This window comes from Histomonas meleagridis (genome assembly GCF_020186115.1).
Source record: "Histomonas meleagridis strain 2922-C6/04-10x chromosome Unknown contig_46, whole genome shotgun sequence".
Taxonomy (NCBI): Eukaryota; Parabasalia; order Tritrichomonadida; family Dientamoebidae; genus Histomonas; species Histomonas meleagridis.
The window spans coordinates 52,791-67,847 of NW_027150889.1; the positions used below are offsets into that span (position 1 = coordinate 52,791).

Genomic DNA, 15,057 nt, shown 5'->3' on the forward strand with positions numbered 1-15,057 from the left:
TATTTGATTTTAATAATTTATGTATTCCAATGTATTGGGATATTAATGAAAACTTACCGAAAATGAATAAAGGCTTTGAGAAAGAAGTAAAATATATTGAGCCATTTAAAGATAAAAAAGATTTATATTTACGTGGAATGAAAATCGATTGTAATTTTGATGATATTAAAATGATTTATGATCGAAAGATGTCACAAATATTATGTCAAGTTATTTCATCAATGATACCTAAAGATGATCCTAATGTTATAAGTCCATATTGTCTTGAAATCATTGTTAATTTTAATGCTAAAACATTTAATGGTAAAGTATTAAATGTCGAAAACATTATATTAAATAATATAATATTTAATTATACATCTGAGAAAATGAAATTATTAATTGGAAGTTATTCAATTAATTCGAAAATTAATTCATTACAAAAAGAAAAATCAATAAAATTCATTATGAAAAATAAATATAAAAAATTAGTAATTAATTCATTTAATGCAAACATTGATTATGATGAATTAAATCAATTAGTTCCAACATTATTAGAATCACCTTTTATTACACATGAATACTTTAAACCTAAACCTGAAGTTAATGATGGAATTGAACCAGAAATGTTAATCGATATTAAATCAAGTCAAATAACATTCCCAATTACTAAAACACAATATAAAATTCAAACGAAGTTTTCATTATTATATTTATCGAAACCTTCAATGTTTAATTTGAATTTCATTTGTTCATTTTTAAATATAAATGAACATCAATTATTAAAGAATTTTAACCTTAAATATAATACATTATTAGAATCAAAACAAAAATTCATTATAGTTGAATCTTCACAACTTAATTTATTATTATCTATCATTGATATATATTATATTCGTCAATTCATTAATAATGATATAACAAAATTAAAGAATTTAATATCATTTGAAAGTGATGAATATGCTGCAGTTGAAATTATTGATAATTATTCAATTGATATTAATATTAAACCAATTTCAATTATATTAAATGGTAATGTTATACAATTCGGTGGTTATAAACCTATAATATTATTTAAGACTAATAATTATATAATGAAAATGGAAACGAAAATTAATAAAAAATTTAATTATACATTAAACATTAATGGATTAGAAGTATTAAATCCAATTAATGGGTTTTATGATTATATAATTGAACCATTTAATATTCAACTTGAAATTGATTTAACTAAAAATAAAATATTTTCAATTAAAATTCCTGATCCTTTACGTATAAATATATCATTTAATACAATTCAAATGTTAATAGATTATATTGGACAAATCTCTAATCCACCACAAAATATACAAAAACATTTGAACTTAATAAATGAAACAGGTTCAAATTTAACGTTATTAATCAAAGAAGTCGATAAAAATCAAAGTAATAAAATTATACTTAAAAAAGATCAAAAATTAGAATTAAAAATGGGAACTAAAATTTCGACTGATTCAATGTTATTTAATTGGATTCGACCTGAAGAAGCAACGAATCCATTTATAGCTACAAATAAAGTAATGTTTTATCAACAAAATAAAATCGATCGAAGAGATTATATATTATCATCAATTATAAAGATATATAATCAATCAAGTATCGATTTATTTTTAGTTGATCATGTTAATAATAATAAAATTAATTATATAGAACTTAAACCTGATACTATAGTACCTATACCTATAACATCATCATTTACACAAACATTTGGAATTATTACTACAAATAATAAATCATTTGAATCGAAATTTACAATTAATGATCTTAAAAAAGGTAATATATCAATAGTTGTTAAAAACAATGAAATATTAACAAAACTTTTGTTAAATGCCGAATATGATCGTCATACAAATATTTTTATGATTAATATAATGCCATTAACTATTATTAAGAATCGATTATTATTTGATTTAATCATTAAATATGGTAATGAAACATATCGAATTATGCCAGGCATTGATCATATGGCTTCATTAATTAACTCTAGAGATACACGTGTACAATTAAATGTACAAATATCGAATATAGAAAAAGAAGGAAAAAACATTTTCATTAGTTTAGAACATGAGAAACCTCAACGTTATTGTTTCCAATGTAATTCATCGAAAGTATTAATTGCTATTACAATTACTAAATATAATGGACAATTAATTATAACATTTTATCCGCCAACAATTATATTTAATAATACTGACTTCGATTTAATATGTCGACAAGATTCTTATTATGCAGATATCCCAAAACATTTATTAGCGTTTTGGGGTGCTGATTCTTATTTTAATAATGAACAATCTCGACTTGATACATATTTCACACTTAAGAATGCTGAGAAACAAATATATTCAAGTCCGATTGATAGTTGTTTAGAAAGTACTTTTGGTGATATATTTATCCCTTATGCGAATCGGAAATTTTTATTTTTACATTTGAAATATAAAATTACTAATGCAGGTACATTTTCTAATTCAACAATTATTAATTTATATACTAAAGTTAAAGTATTAAATAATACTAATTATGATTTGATCATTAAACCTTTTGATGAAATTACTAATACTGAATATGGTGATAATGTTTTATTAGTGAAAGATAAAACTATTCCAATATCTATGTCATTAATGAAATTAACATTTAAAGTGTTTATGAAAAATTCGAAGAATTTTATAGTTTTAAATGCTAATAAACAAATTCGTTCGACATTTGTCTTACAATTAAATAATAATCAATTAATATTTGTCGAATTAATAATCGAAGAAATTAATCATGAAATGATGATTAAATTAAATAATCCAATGTTCCCACAACAAATAATGATATCGAATTGTCTTAAAACTAATTTCATTGCAAAACAATTTAAGAATAGTACAATTAAAATTAATATATTACCTGAAACTACTTCAATTTTTGGATTCGAGAAACCTTATTCAACAAATAAATTAATCATCGAAATCGAAAAACAAGAATTTGAAATCGACTTAAAAGTTGTTGATTCTAAAATGGGCTTTTTAGTTAACAAGAAAAACATTTATGTATTTAATCGTATAAACAAAGATTTAACTAAATCAATTATAATATGTGATGACATGAAATTAATATTACAATTTATTAATTCTAAAGAGACTAAAAATTATTCGAAAATATTTAAATTTATAATTCCGAAAATCGAAGTTTCATTAATTGATTATAATTATCTTGAGTTTTGTTTAATCTTATTAAATGATATTAACTTTAGTTATGAATTACATCCAGAACTACAAAAAATTAATTTTAATATTAACTCAATGCGTATTCATGATTTACATTCAAAAGCGCCAATACAAACACCAATTATATGTAATCCATTTTCGAATTTACCATTTTTACAATTATTTGTTTCAGTTGATTCTAATTCATCTTTATTCTCATCAATCAATTCGATATATTTCCGTATGAATGATATTAATGTCATTGCAGATTTATCATTTTTATCTGATATTATCTCATTTTATTTCTTAATATTAACACCAAGATATCAAAAAATGGATAAAATCGATATGCCTATACCAAGTAATGAGTTAACAGGTTATAATTCATCACAAATATTTTTAAAGAATTTATTCATCAGTAAAATTAAAATTAATGTTTTCATCGAAGGTAATTCAAGTCGGCCGAACTTATATCCTGTTATGTTTAAATGGTTTAAATATATACCAAAGATATCAGCGCCATTACAATTTAATGTTGATTTCATCCAAAAAGATAATCAAATTATTAGTAATAACTATTTAATGGCACATGTATTAAACCCAATAATTCAAGAAATTCTCGACCAAATTAAATCAGTTATTAAAAGTTCGATATTTAAGATATATAATGGAGTGAAGCCAATCGAAAATAGACCAAGAGAATCAAGGACTTACCCATTACATAAGATCCAAACTTTCGATCGAACAAAAAGAGCTCTGGAATTCATGATATTGTTAAGAAGAGAAAGACCAACTGAGATATTGTTAGATTTCTTTGAGTTTAATGGAAAATGTTTATGTGTAACGAACTTGTCATTGTTTTTGTTCGGTTGTGAGAATAATAAAATCGAAAGAATAACGTTGTTGAACGTGTCAAACATAAAGGAGATCATTTTAACAAATAAAACAATGGTCTTCGTGCTGAATAATAATAATAGAATAGGTTTCGAATTCGGTACTTTAAGTGACGCTGAAAGAGGTTATAAAGAAATTAAGACAATGCATGAAATGCAAATAATAGGAACAAAAGAATGATATATATTAATAATAATAATAATAATAAAGAAATATAAAGTGAAATTTAATAATAAAGAAATATAAAGTGATATTTAATAATAAAGAAATATAAAGTGAAATTTTGAATAAATGTTTATACAAAAATTCTCGAAAATAAACTATTTAATTTTTCTCAAAAATGAATAAATTCAAATTTTCTGAAAAGTTTTATTTGATACGAAATCTGTTGAGAGCATTCGGGCGGAGCTTTAAGCGTAATCCTTGGTAAACTTTAAAGGGCAAAGAGATAGGTTCTTTCTAAAATAGAAATAAACAGGAAATATAATTAATAAATATTTCCATCAGCAGGATATTCAACTCCGATGTGATGTAAAAGAATCCGAATAATTTCTATGTTATTTTTCAAAATTGCTAATGTTATTGGTGAATAAAATTATTTGAATAAAATCCAAAAATAATTTTTATATTTTAAGCAATTAAAGTAAATTTCAATTTCATTTAATAAATATCTGCAATGAGTATATTAATATTTTTTTGTTCAAGAAGTAATTTAACCATTTCAGGATGTTGATTCATAGTTGCTAATATTAGTGGTGTTTGAAATGATTTCAATAATTTCCAATAAATGTTTTGAAATATAAAAATAATAAAATAAATATTAAATTTTAATAAAAAATATTTTTTGCATTAATATCAACTTTTCCTCTTTCTAAAATCATTTTAGCTATTTCTACATATCCTTTTTCAGCTGCTCTCATTATTGGTGTAAAAAATAATATAAATAATTATTAAATATTATTTTGATACGAGAAAATATTAAAATAATTATGATATAATATAAATAAATACCATGAACGTCTACTTTAATATTTCTTTGTTGAAGAAGGAATTTAACAGTATCAATATATCCATGTTCAGTTGCAAGCAAAAGCGCTGTATCAAATGATTTGAATAAATACCAAATCTTTCGTTATCTATAAGAAAATTTTGAAATAAACACGAAAATAATAAATTAAATTGGATTAAGACGAACATCTTTTCTTTCCAATAAAATTTTAACTATATCTGTATAACCATTATCTGCTGCAACCTCAAGTGCTCCATGAAATAATCGGAAAATTCAAAATTAACCATTTAAATCTTTTAAATTATCTAAATAGACTTTAAACAAAATGAATAAACATCTTTAATACTAACATTGATATTCTTTTTTTCTAAAAGTAATTTAACTATTTCAATATAACCATTTCTACATGCATTAATAAGTGCTGCATTAAAAAATTTAAAGAATTTCCAAATATTTTATTGAATCAGAAAAATTTTTAAATTAATATACTCACCAAATTATTCAAATAAATAGTTATAGCATTAATGTCAATATGTTTATTATCAATAAGTAATTTAACAACTTCTAAATGTCCTTTTTCAGATGCTCTCATAAGTGCCGTATTAAATAATTTAAATAATTTCCAAATATTATTACAAAATTTCAATTTTTATAAAGAAGCTTTAAATAAAACAAAATTAATATCTTTATCATTAATTTTAATTTTTCTTTGTTTAAGAAGGAATTTAACACATTCATAATGCCCAAAATTAGATGCATATATTAATGCTGTTGTAAATAACGAATAAAGTCGCCAAATATTATTGTGAAATATAAAATCATTTATATTTATTCCTTATTAAATTTTAAAATATTTTTTACATTTACATCAACTTTTTTATTTTTAAGAAAATATTCAATAAGTTCAATGTTACCAGAAATACCAGCAGAAACAAATGTATCACTTGCAAATTGATATTCATCAGGAAAACATTTTATTAAAAATAAATTCCCTGTTGTTGCTAATTCATGAATGATACTATCACCAACTTGTAATCCTTCTTTATCTAATAAATAAGAAAGAATTTCATACGAATTATGTAAAATACAATGTTTCCCTAAAGATTTTATGTCAATTGTTTTAATAATTTTATTTTCTATAAGATATAAAAATACTTCAACTTGATGAAATTCAATTGCAGCTTCATAAGATCCATAAAAGACAACATGATTTTGTTCACAAATATGAATTATTTCAAGATTCCCACCAGCAATAGCATATTTTCCAACATTATCCATTTTAGCATGATTTAAAAATAAGTAACGGAAACAATTAATAGCACCAAAAAATGCTGCATAATCAATTAATGATACATCTTTTTGATTAATGTATGTACATCTTTCATAAACTGATGGCTTAATTATTTGATCATAATTAAAACTTAAATTTGTTGATATTTCTTGAAGTTTAGTAATATCATCTTTTCGAATTATTTTTGCAATTTCATCTGGATTTTCGCCTTTATTACAAAGTTGATAATGAAGTTTCCAATTATCTTTTCGAAGTTTTTCAAGTTCGGTTTGTGGTAATATTCTTAAAATCTCTTCAGTTTTTTGATATTGAATAAAATATAAAGATTTCCTTTGTGATATTATATTTTTATTAACAAAACCTTGTTCAACTAACTTTTCTATGAGATAATTTGATTCTTGTGTATCTAATGATACAATGTACTCTGTAAAAATGGGTATTATATTATATTCAGTGAAATTTTGATATTTGTTTTGAAGTGTTATTAAAAAGATAAAATATATATTAAAATCTTTCTTCTGTGAAACAAATGATGAATATACTAATTGGCTTGTAATATTAAAAATTGAATATGGATAATTTTGGCCAAATAAATCAAAGATTGTACTGATTCATTAATATTTTCCGAATCTAGATTAAAAATAACTTGTTCAAGAGAAACCAATTCGGAAATATAAACATCTTTTTGATCTGGCACTTGTTTTTTATGAATATGAATATGTTTTTTTATCTTTTTCATCAAAAAATTGCCAGAAAGAAAACAACATAACCGTTTTACCACACGATTCCAAAGTTCTCAAACTTCAGTTTTTGAATATAAAACCGATGATTTAATTTGTTAATAAATGCAAACATTGTCTGGTTTTAACAACAAATTGCTCAAAATAAATACGCTTTTAAATAATAAATAATTTCCTTTTTTAATTTCACGAGTTTACTCTTTAATATATTCAGGGGAAAAAAATGTTTTTGAATAAATTATTTTAATTATCAACAATGATCATTGTTTTAATTTAACATAGATAAAACTAATCTGAGTAGTAGTACATTGTGGTGTTATGTTTATAGATTTTCTTCAATACCTAGAAAAGAAAATCAGAATCCGATTGTCGCACGTTAATAATACGTTAAAAGAAAATTAATGGATGATATCATCCAACATTTTAATTGGATTCATGAAATTGCACAAAGAATTTTAAGCAAAAATAACATGCTTTGTTTAACATTTTTAAAAAATATACCAAATTATTCTGGAATTCAATTATCAAATGAAATCACATTAAAAGAATTTTCAAATGGAATATGTTACGGTATTATAGCTTCATCGCTTAAGGGAGTTGTTTTCAACTTTGATGATCCCATTATTACATTTGAAAATGTTTTAAAAATTTTAAATGATATTGGATATAAGCCACAAGAACCATGTTCACCACTTCAACTTTACAACGGAGATCAAATTTCTCATTTAAACCTTTGCTATGTTATAGAATTTGTAGTCGAAGAAAAATCCATCACAACAGAAAATCTACTTCAGAACATTAGAAGAATTCCCAGATCATTTTTTGTTTTAAGATGTTATCCAAAAGATGTAGAAGATGCCTTTAGAATTTGGTTTTCTAAGTTTCCATGCATTTATGGAATTCCAGATCTAGAAGATATTGAAAAAGATATTCCAAAAGGGATTCATATTGCAGCTGTTTTTTCTCGTTGCTATCCTACTCGTATTCCTAAAACATCGATTTCTAAGAGTACCAATCTTACTTCTGAAGAAGTAAATTCTAATTGGAATCTTATCAAACCAATTTTAGAAGATTTTGGTGCATTTGTTCCAACACATTTTCCAATTTCTTCTCATCTTTTACTTTGTTTTTTAGCAGACATTTTCTACATTGCTCAACAAACTGCACATAAATTTGTTAAAATCGAACAACAAACAAATTTAAGCATTACTCCTCGTATTAACGAAACAAAACTACCTATTCCAAAGTTAAATGTTCCACAAATTCCTTCTCCTTGTCAAATGGCACAACCTCAAACATCAAAAGTATATCGAAAAAAATCTTTCAAACCTGTTCCCAAGAAACAAAAACTAATTCGTTCATCAAGTACAAATGCTGTTGATGATGAAGCCGAAATGTTAAGGCTTTATGAATATATATCAAGAGGAGAACGTTCAGAACTATTTATAACTGTTTCTGACATAATTCCTCTTTTAAAAGCACTTATAAAACTAATGAATGGATCTGAATATCAACAAAAATTTTCTAATCTTCAAGAACTATTAAATCATGAACCTGAATCAATAGAGTTGTTCTCAAATGGTTTATCTTTCTTGACTATTTTAAGCGGAAATAATAATCCATATGCTGCATCTAGAAAAATTGTTTATTTTGCAAGAAGAATGATGGAAAGCAAACCAAATCCAAACGTAAATTTTTCATCTGTAATGACACAAACAATTTCTCCATTTAATGATCTTGTAATAGTTCGCGACTTCTCACTTATTCATCATGAAAAAAGGAAAAACCAAAAAACTGATTGTGAATCAATTGGAATTCAAACAGAGTTATTCAATATTCTGAAAATGGGCGTTCCGCTCAAAAAAATTCAGAAGTCAAAATCTGAAATTAACGTATCGCCATTGAAAAAAATGAAAGTTAAAAACTAAATCAGAAAATTTTATAAACAGTTGAAGTAGAAAAAGTTATGAGAAAAGCTACATGGCTTTTGCTTGATGGCTTCTTGCATGTTGCTGTTCTTTTGAAGATCAATAAGAAGAGGTAATAATTCACTTATTAATACATCATCTCGGGCTTCACCATCCCATGAAGCAATTCCTATACAGTTAAACGGCTGAAGCATTGCACAACCAATGATAGTGTCAACCATAACAATATTTGAAAGTGGTTTACCTATCAATCGTAAATCTTTTATAGGATACCCTTTAGCGAAAAGACAGCTGTCCTTGAAGAAACACTGTTTGTCAGATATAAAAGGTGCAATTTTGTGAATGATTTTAAGAGAGATATCTTTATCATCCGATGTAAAAAAATAAACCGTATAATATTTGGATATTTTCTTCAGGAATGAAGTGGCTTCAGGACGTATTTGAACGTAAGTTTTTCTCTTCCCAGTTACAAAAAAATCTGAATTTTTTGTTTTTAATTGTGTTTTAATGATTAAAATGTGATCAAGATCGAGTACAAGCGATGGTTTTTGTTTGCTAAATCTCTGTTTATAGATGCTTTGGACCAATGACATGAAGTTACCCATCCAATGGAGTGGATTTGGAATTGAATGCTGAAGATTGTACTTGATCAAAAAGTTATACTTTCAGCAGGTCGAAATTGAATTTTAAGATGGTTTTTGAAATGTTCTGTTTCTGTTGAAGGTAATAAAACCAATGGCGAACGTTAAGACATTAACACCGATCTGCGGCCTTTGGCCAAAGTTATTTGATTTTTTGGGGTTTTTAATATTTGACGATGGTGTCTTCATGACAGTAAAGGATATCTTTCGTAAAAATTGAAAATTTGTAGAATGTATTAATGCGTATTAATCTTCATAAGCTTTATAGATTATTTTTTCTTGGAAAGAAAAACATGATTAAGCATGTTTTAGAAAACATTTATATTTAGACTTTTTAGTAAATCAAATATATTCAAATATATCATATTTTTTTTTTTTTGAAGTCTGTATGAAAAAAGATGACTTTGGGGAAACCCTTTTACATGTAATGATTTGCTACATAAATTTTATGACAAATTATTTTAATTATTTTGGAAAAATTGTTTTTTTTTTCTTTTCTCTTTGGTTTCTTGAATTGTTTCAAATCCACTTTAAACTTTGGATGTTGTTCATGAGCAAAACTTTCTTTTAGATCATGGTGATGATTTTTCTGGTTTAAACGTACAGATTTTCCTTCACTTCAGAAGTGAAGTATTTGTTATTGGCTCTTACATGAAGAAATTACAAAGTAAACTCAACAAAAAGACCAAAAAAGAAACTACAGAACAAAACAAACAAGAACCAATTGATTATGACACTACAGATGAAATGGGAAATTTATTAATACCAGATTTTCTTCAACATTCTTACATCCATGGCGATCCTCCGATTACCAAGCTTCGTGATTGGCAAGTTGATGTTTTATCTACAGAAGATTGGTCAAATAAGAAAAATTGTGTAATAGTTGCACCAACATCTGGTGGCAAGACTCTCGTGGCCGAAGTTGCGATTGCACAGCTTCTTGAAGATGAACCATATTCCAAAGCTATATACGCCCTTCCATTTGTTGCACTTGCATCAGAGAAATATAACGACTTCAAAACACGTTTTCCTCAATACCAAGTAAAACCATACTTCCAAAACATTGGAGGTAGTGATTTTTCACGTGGTTCTATAGCAATATGTACCTATGAGAAAGCACATTCACTTCTAAACTCCTCAATTAAATACCGTTATGATCATAAAATTAAACTTGTTATTATCGACGAAGCACATATGATCGGTGATGATTCACGTGGTACTGTTGCAGAGTCACTTTTCATGAAATTAATGGCAATGCGTCATCCTCCACAAATTATATCTCTCACTGCCACGTTAAATGAGACTGATGCCCGTAAACTTTCCACGTGTATTCATGGTTATCATTATTTTTGTTCCCTTCGTTCTGTTGATCTCCAACGTTTCATATCTAATAACGGTCAACTTTTTCAATGCAATTCCGATGGAACGACAACTTTTGCTCGAGCACTTAAAAATATTCGTCAAGATCATGATTATATACTTCCGATGATTCGTGAAGTACTTCTTCAGCATCGTTCACACCCATCTGTTCTAATATTTGCAAATACACGTAATGATGCAAAAAGAATTGCATTATTTATTTCAGGACATATAACAGATAACTTAGAAGGAATGCAACAGTTTAACAATCCACCGCAAGAAATAATTGATATACGTAACCAATTAATTCATGAATTAACAAAATCTCCTGGAGGCAGAGATAATAATCTTGCTTCATGTATTTCAAAAGGTGTTGCGTTTCATCATGCAGGGTTATTACTAGAAGAACGAAAAATAATTGAATCTGGCATGAAAAATGGAGCACTTTCAGTTGTAGTAGCAACCACAACACTTAGTGCCGGTATTAATATACATAGCGTATCACGAGTAATAATACATTCTCCATATCGAAAAACAGATGGCAAAAAAATTTTAATAACAAGTTCACTTTTTTCACAAATGTCAGGTAGGGCCGGTCGAATCCAAGGCATTAATGGAGATGTAATCGTAATTTCACGAAGTTCACAAGAATTTACCGAAATTCAACAAATGTTAAATACTCCAATTCCATCTTTAACAACAATTATTAAAGAAACTGACAAAATAGATTCGGCCATATTACAAGCGTTATCCTTAGGATTGGCAACTGACTTATACACATTGAATACATATATCTCGACATCGTTCGAATTATCATTAAACGAACAAAACATAGAACTCATCAAATCGGCAATAAATCGACTTATATCGCAAAAGCTCATTGAAACCAAGCATCTTCAAACCACAATTTTAGGCAATGCTATCACTGTTGCTAATTTTTCTATTGAAGAAGGGCTTATGTTGTATGACATCATTGACAAAATGATGAGTTCTTTGTGTTTAGTTGATGATTTACATATTGTATATTTATGTACACCATCACAAACAGGCGTTTATATACCTTCTTTTAATGAGCAAATATGGGATAAAATTATAAATTCGCATTGGAAAGCCATACATTTAATCACTAATTACTCGAAACAAGAGCTACAAAAAATTTTTATAAATTCGATTGGCGGTTATCGTAAACTGAATTTAACCGAAATTAACGTTTTCGAACGTATTTATTCTGCTTCAATTCTTTTAGAAATTATTGAGGAGAAACCGATAAATATCGTCGAAACCGTTTACAAGACCGATAGGGGGACAATTCAAGCTCTTCAATCTAACGCAGCTTCTTTTGCTGGACAAATTACGAGATTTACCGAGGCACTTGGGTACTTTCCTTTGGCAGCTTCCATACAGCAATTTAGACAAAGATTAAGTTATGGTATTAAAGCAGAATTAATTGGTTTGATGTCAATTTCGGCAATGAGAAAAGATTTTGCTAGAATCTTATACGACGAAGGAATACAATCATTAAATGATATCGCAATGTTAAATATTGAAAAGTTAAAAGAAATTATTAGTAATAATTTAATAAGTGAAAATGGCATTAGCGATGATGAATTAAATGATATAGTAAAAAGTATCTATGATGAAGCTAAAGAAGTATCTGAACAATTCGCTTTACTCGAAGAGTATGAAGAAGAATCAACTTGGAGAAAAGTACTTGTTGTAAATTAACAAATTGTTTGTAAAAACGTTATAATGAAAATAATTTTTTTTTATTTGATTTACATTCTAAATTGTTCAGTGATTTCTCTATCCAATTCATGAATTAATCAACAACTATCGTTATTTTCTGCTTCTTTTGTCCAATCCTTCATACATTCGCATTCATCCAAAGACATTTGTCCATTCATTACAGAGGAATTTATGTACAAATGTATTGCAATGAAACAGTTTTAGACAAATTTATTTCATTTTATTAATTCTATCGAGGCATTTCTGTGCGAATGGGTAATGCAAGTCGGCGGCCATTTTGTAGTACTTTCTTGCCATCTCCAAGTCAGCCTTAACTCCGATGCCTTTTTCATACACAAATGCCATGTTGCAGTACCCCAAAGGCTCTCCGTAATCAGCTGCCATTTCGAACATCTTCAGCGCCTCTTTTGTGTCTTGTTTTACTCCTCCTTCGCCTTTCAGATATATTATTCCAACGTTATTCATAGCTGTTACGTTTTTAGCGTCAATTGCCTTCTTGAAGTATTCCATCGCTTCCTTCATGTCCAATTTAGTTCCCATCCCCTTACTGACCAAAAATGCATATGAATTAGCGCAATTCATGTCGCCATTATCTGCAGCCATTTTGAAGTATTTAACTGCAGAAGTTAAATCAACTGGAGTGCCTTCCCCAAATTGATACATTCGGGCTAAATTTCCTTGAGCTACAATGTTCCCTCCATCAGCTGCAATCTTATAGTGTTGGATTGCCGATTTAGGATCTTGTGTAGTGCCAAGACCAACTTGAAGAAAATACCCATAAATAAAATGACCGCTGGGATCATTCGTAGCCGCGGCTTGTTTGGCATATTCAAATGCTTTTTTCTCATCGCGTTTAATCCCGCGACCATTCGAATATATCATCGCAAGTGCTACAAGGGATTGGGGTACCCCATTTTTGGCCGATTTTTCAAAATACTCAATAGCTTGCTTAGTATCAGTAGAACTATTAAGACCTCGTGCATAGTTGTATTGACCATCAGGATCTCCTTGATCAGCTGACATCTTGAAATATTTCATGGCTTCTTCTTCATTTTTGTCAACACCATCACCATTGAGAAGCATGAAGCCGTAGCTATTTTGGGCAGCTTTAAGACCATTGTCAGCTGCTAATTTGAAATATCGTGCGGCGTATATTTTGTTGACTGGAATACCTTCAGCACCATTAAAATAGGTGTTGGCAAGGAGGTATTGTGCTCCTTGGTGATTAAGGCCTGAAGCATTGTTCAAGTAATGGATACCAAGTTTAACATCTTTTTCAACTCCAATGCCTTCAAGATATGAACGACCAAGGTTGTAGAGTCCATCTGGGTCCTTTTGGTCGGCTGACATTTTGTAATACTTAAAGGCTAATTTTGGATCTTTTTTTCCAAGCTTTCCAGCTTCTATGAACTCTCCGTAAGCAGCCTGAGATTTGGCGTCTCCATTGTCTGCTTTGTCTTTAAGCTCTTTTGAAGCAACTTTGATCATTTCACGGATTTGTTGTTTATCTGAAACAAAATCTGTTGTTTCTTTACTAAAAAATCGTGTAAAAGAGGAAAACATTCGATAATGTAATGAAGGTTTTGCTGATTTTGGTAAAAAAGTCAACATGAATTTATATGTGATATGACCAGATGACACTTTTTATTTTGAAAAAGAATGTAAACTATATAAAAAGTTTTCATTTGGAGTGCTAAATGCTCGAGATAATTTTTTCGAAGTAACGACAATCTGTTTCATATTTATAATATGTGGAAATTGACTATTTTGTTTTTTATGATAACTATTAAAGTATATGGGCGTGGACAATATAATAATATTTAATTGACTTCTTTTATTCATACTCAAGATATTTATCATATGAATAGCATTTAATCTCGATTCATTTTATTACAAAAAAATTAATGATTTAAAAGTAATATAATCTTGTATAAACTTTTAAATTTTTGCCAAAAATGAAAATCAAAAATACATCCTCTTTAACACGATATGAATTGAGTAATTTTCTAAGAAAAAATCATAACATTTTTCGGTGTATGTTAAAAAAATGTAAAGAAAATAAAAAAATTTTATGCCTAAAATCACTCAATTAATAAATTTAATGTGTAATAAATTTTTATAAATTTTTTTTTCAATATATAACACATTCTTATAAATCAGAGTTCTTATAGTTCATGGGAGGTTATGACATCACATTGAAATATGAACAGTCCAGATTACATAGATTCAAATGAATTTGAAGCAAT

General features: G+C 27.2%; 3 protein-coding genes across 3 annotated transcripts; 2 read left to right on the plus strand and 1 right to left on the minus strand.

Annotated features, from left to right (window-relative positions):
- Positions 1-7,607: 7,607 nt before the first annotated feature.
- On the plus strand, positions 7,608-9,065 carry GO595_006668 (uncharacterized protein; the record flags this gene model as incomplete). Its single annotated transcript, XM_067920046.1, has 1 exon — positions 7,608-9,065. One exon carries the CDS (start codon positions 7,608-7,610, stop codon positions 9,063-9,065), a length of 1,458 nt encoding a protein of 485 aa, XP_067773096.1.
- A 1,292-nt stretch (positions 9,066-10,357) lies between these two features.
- Positions 10,358-12,790, plus strand: GO595_006669 (DEAD/DEAH box helicase family protein; the record flags this gene model as incomplete). Its single annotated transcript, XM_067920047.1, has 1 exon — positions 10,358-12,790. One exon carries the CDS (start codon positions 10,358-10,360, stop codon positions 12,788-12,790), a length of 2,433 nt encoding a protein of 810 aa, XP_067773097.1.
- Positions 12,791-13,021: 231 nt separating this feature from the next.
- GO595_006670 (SEL1-like repeat protein) lies at positions 13,022-14,374 on the minus strand (the record flags this gene model as incomplete). The annotated part of the gene is made up of 1 exon (XM_067920048.1): positions 13,022-14,374. The coding sequence occupies one exon, from the start codon at positions 14,372-14,374 to the stop codon at positions 13,022-13,024; it is 1,353 nt and encodes a 450-aa protein (XP_067773098.1).
- Positions 14,375-15,057: the final 683 nt, after the last annotated feature.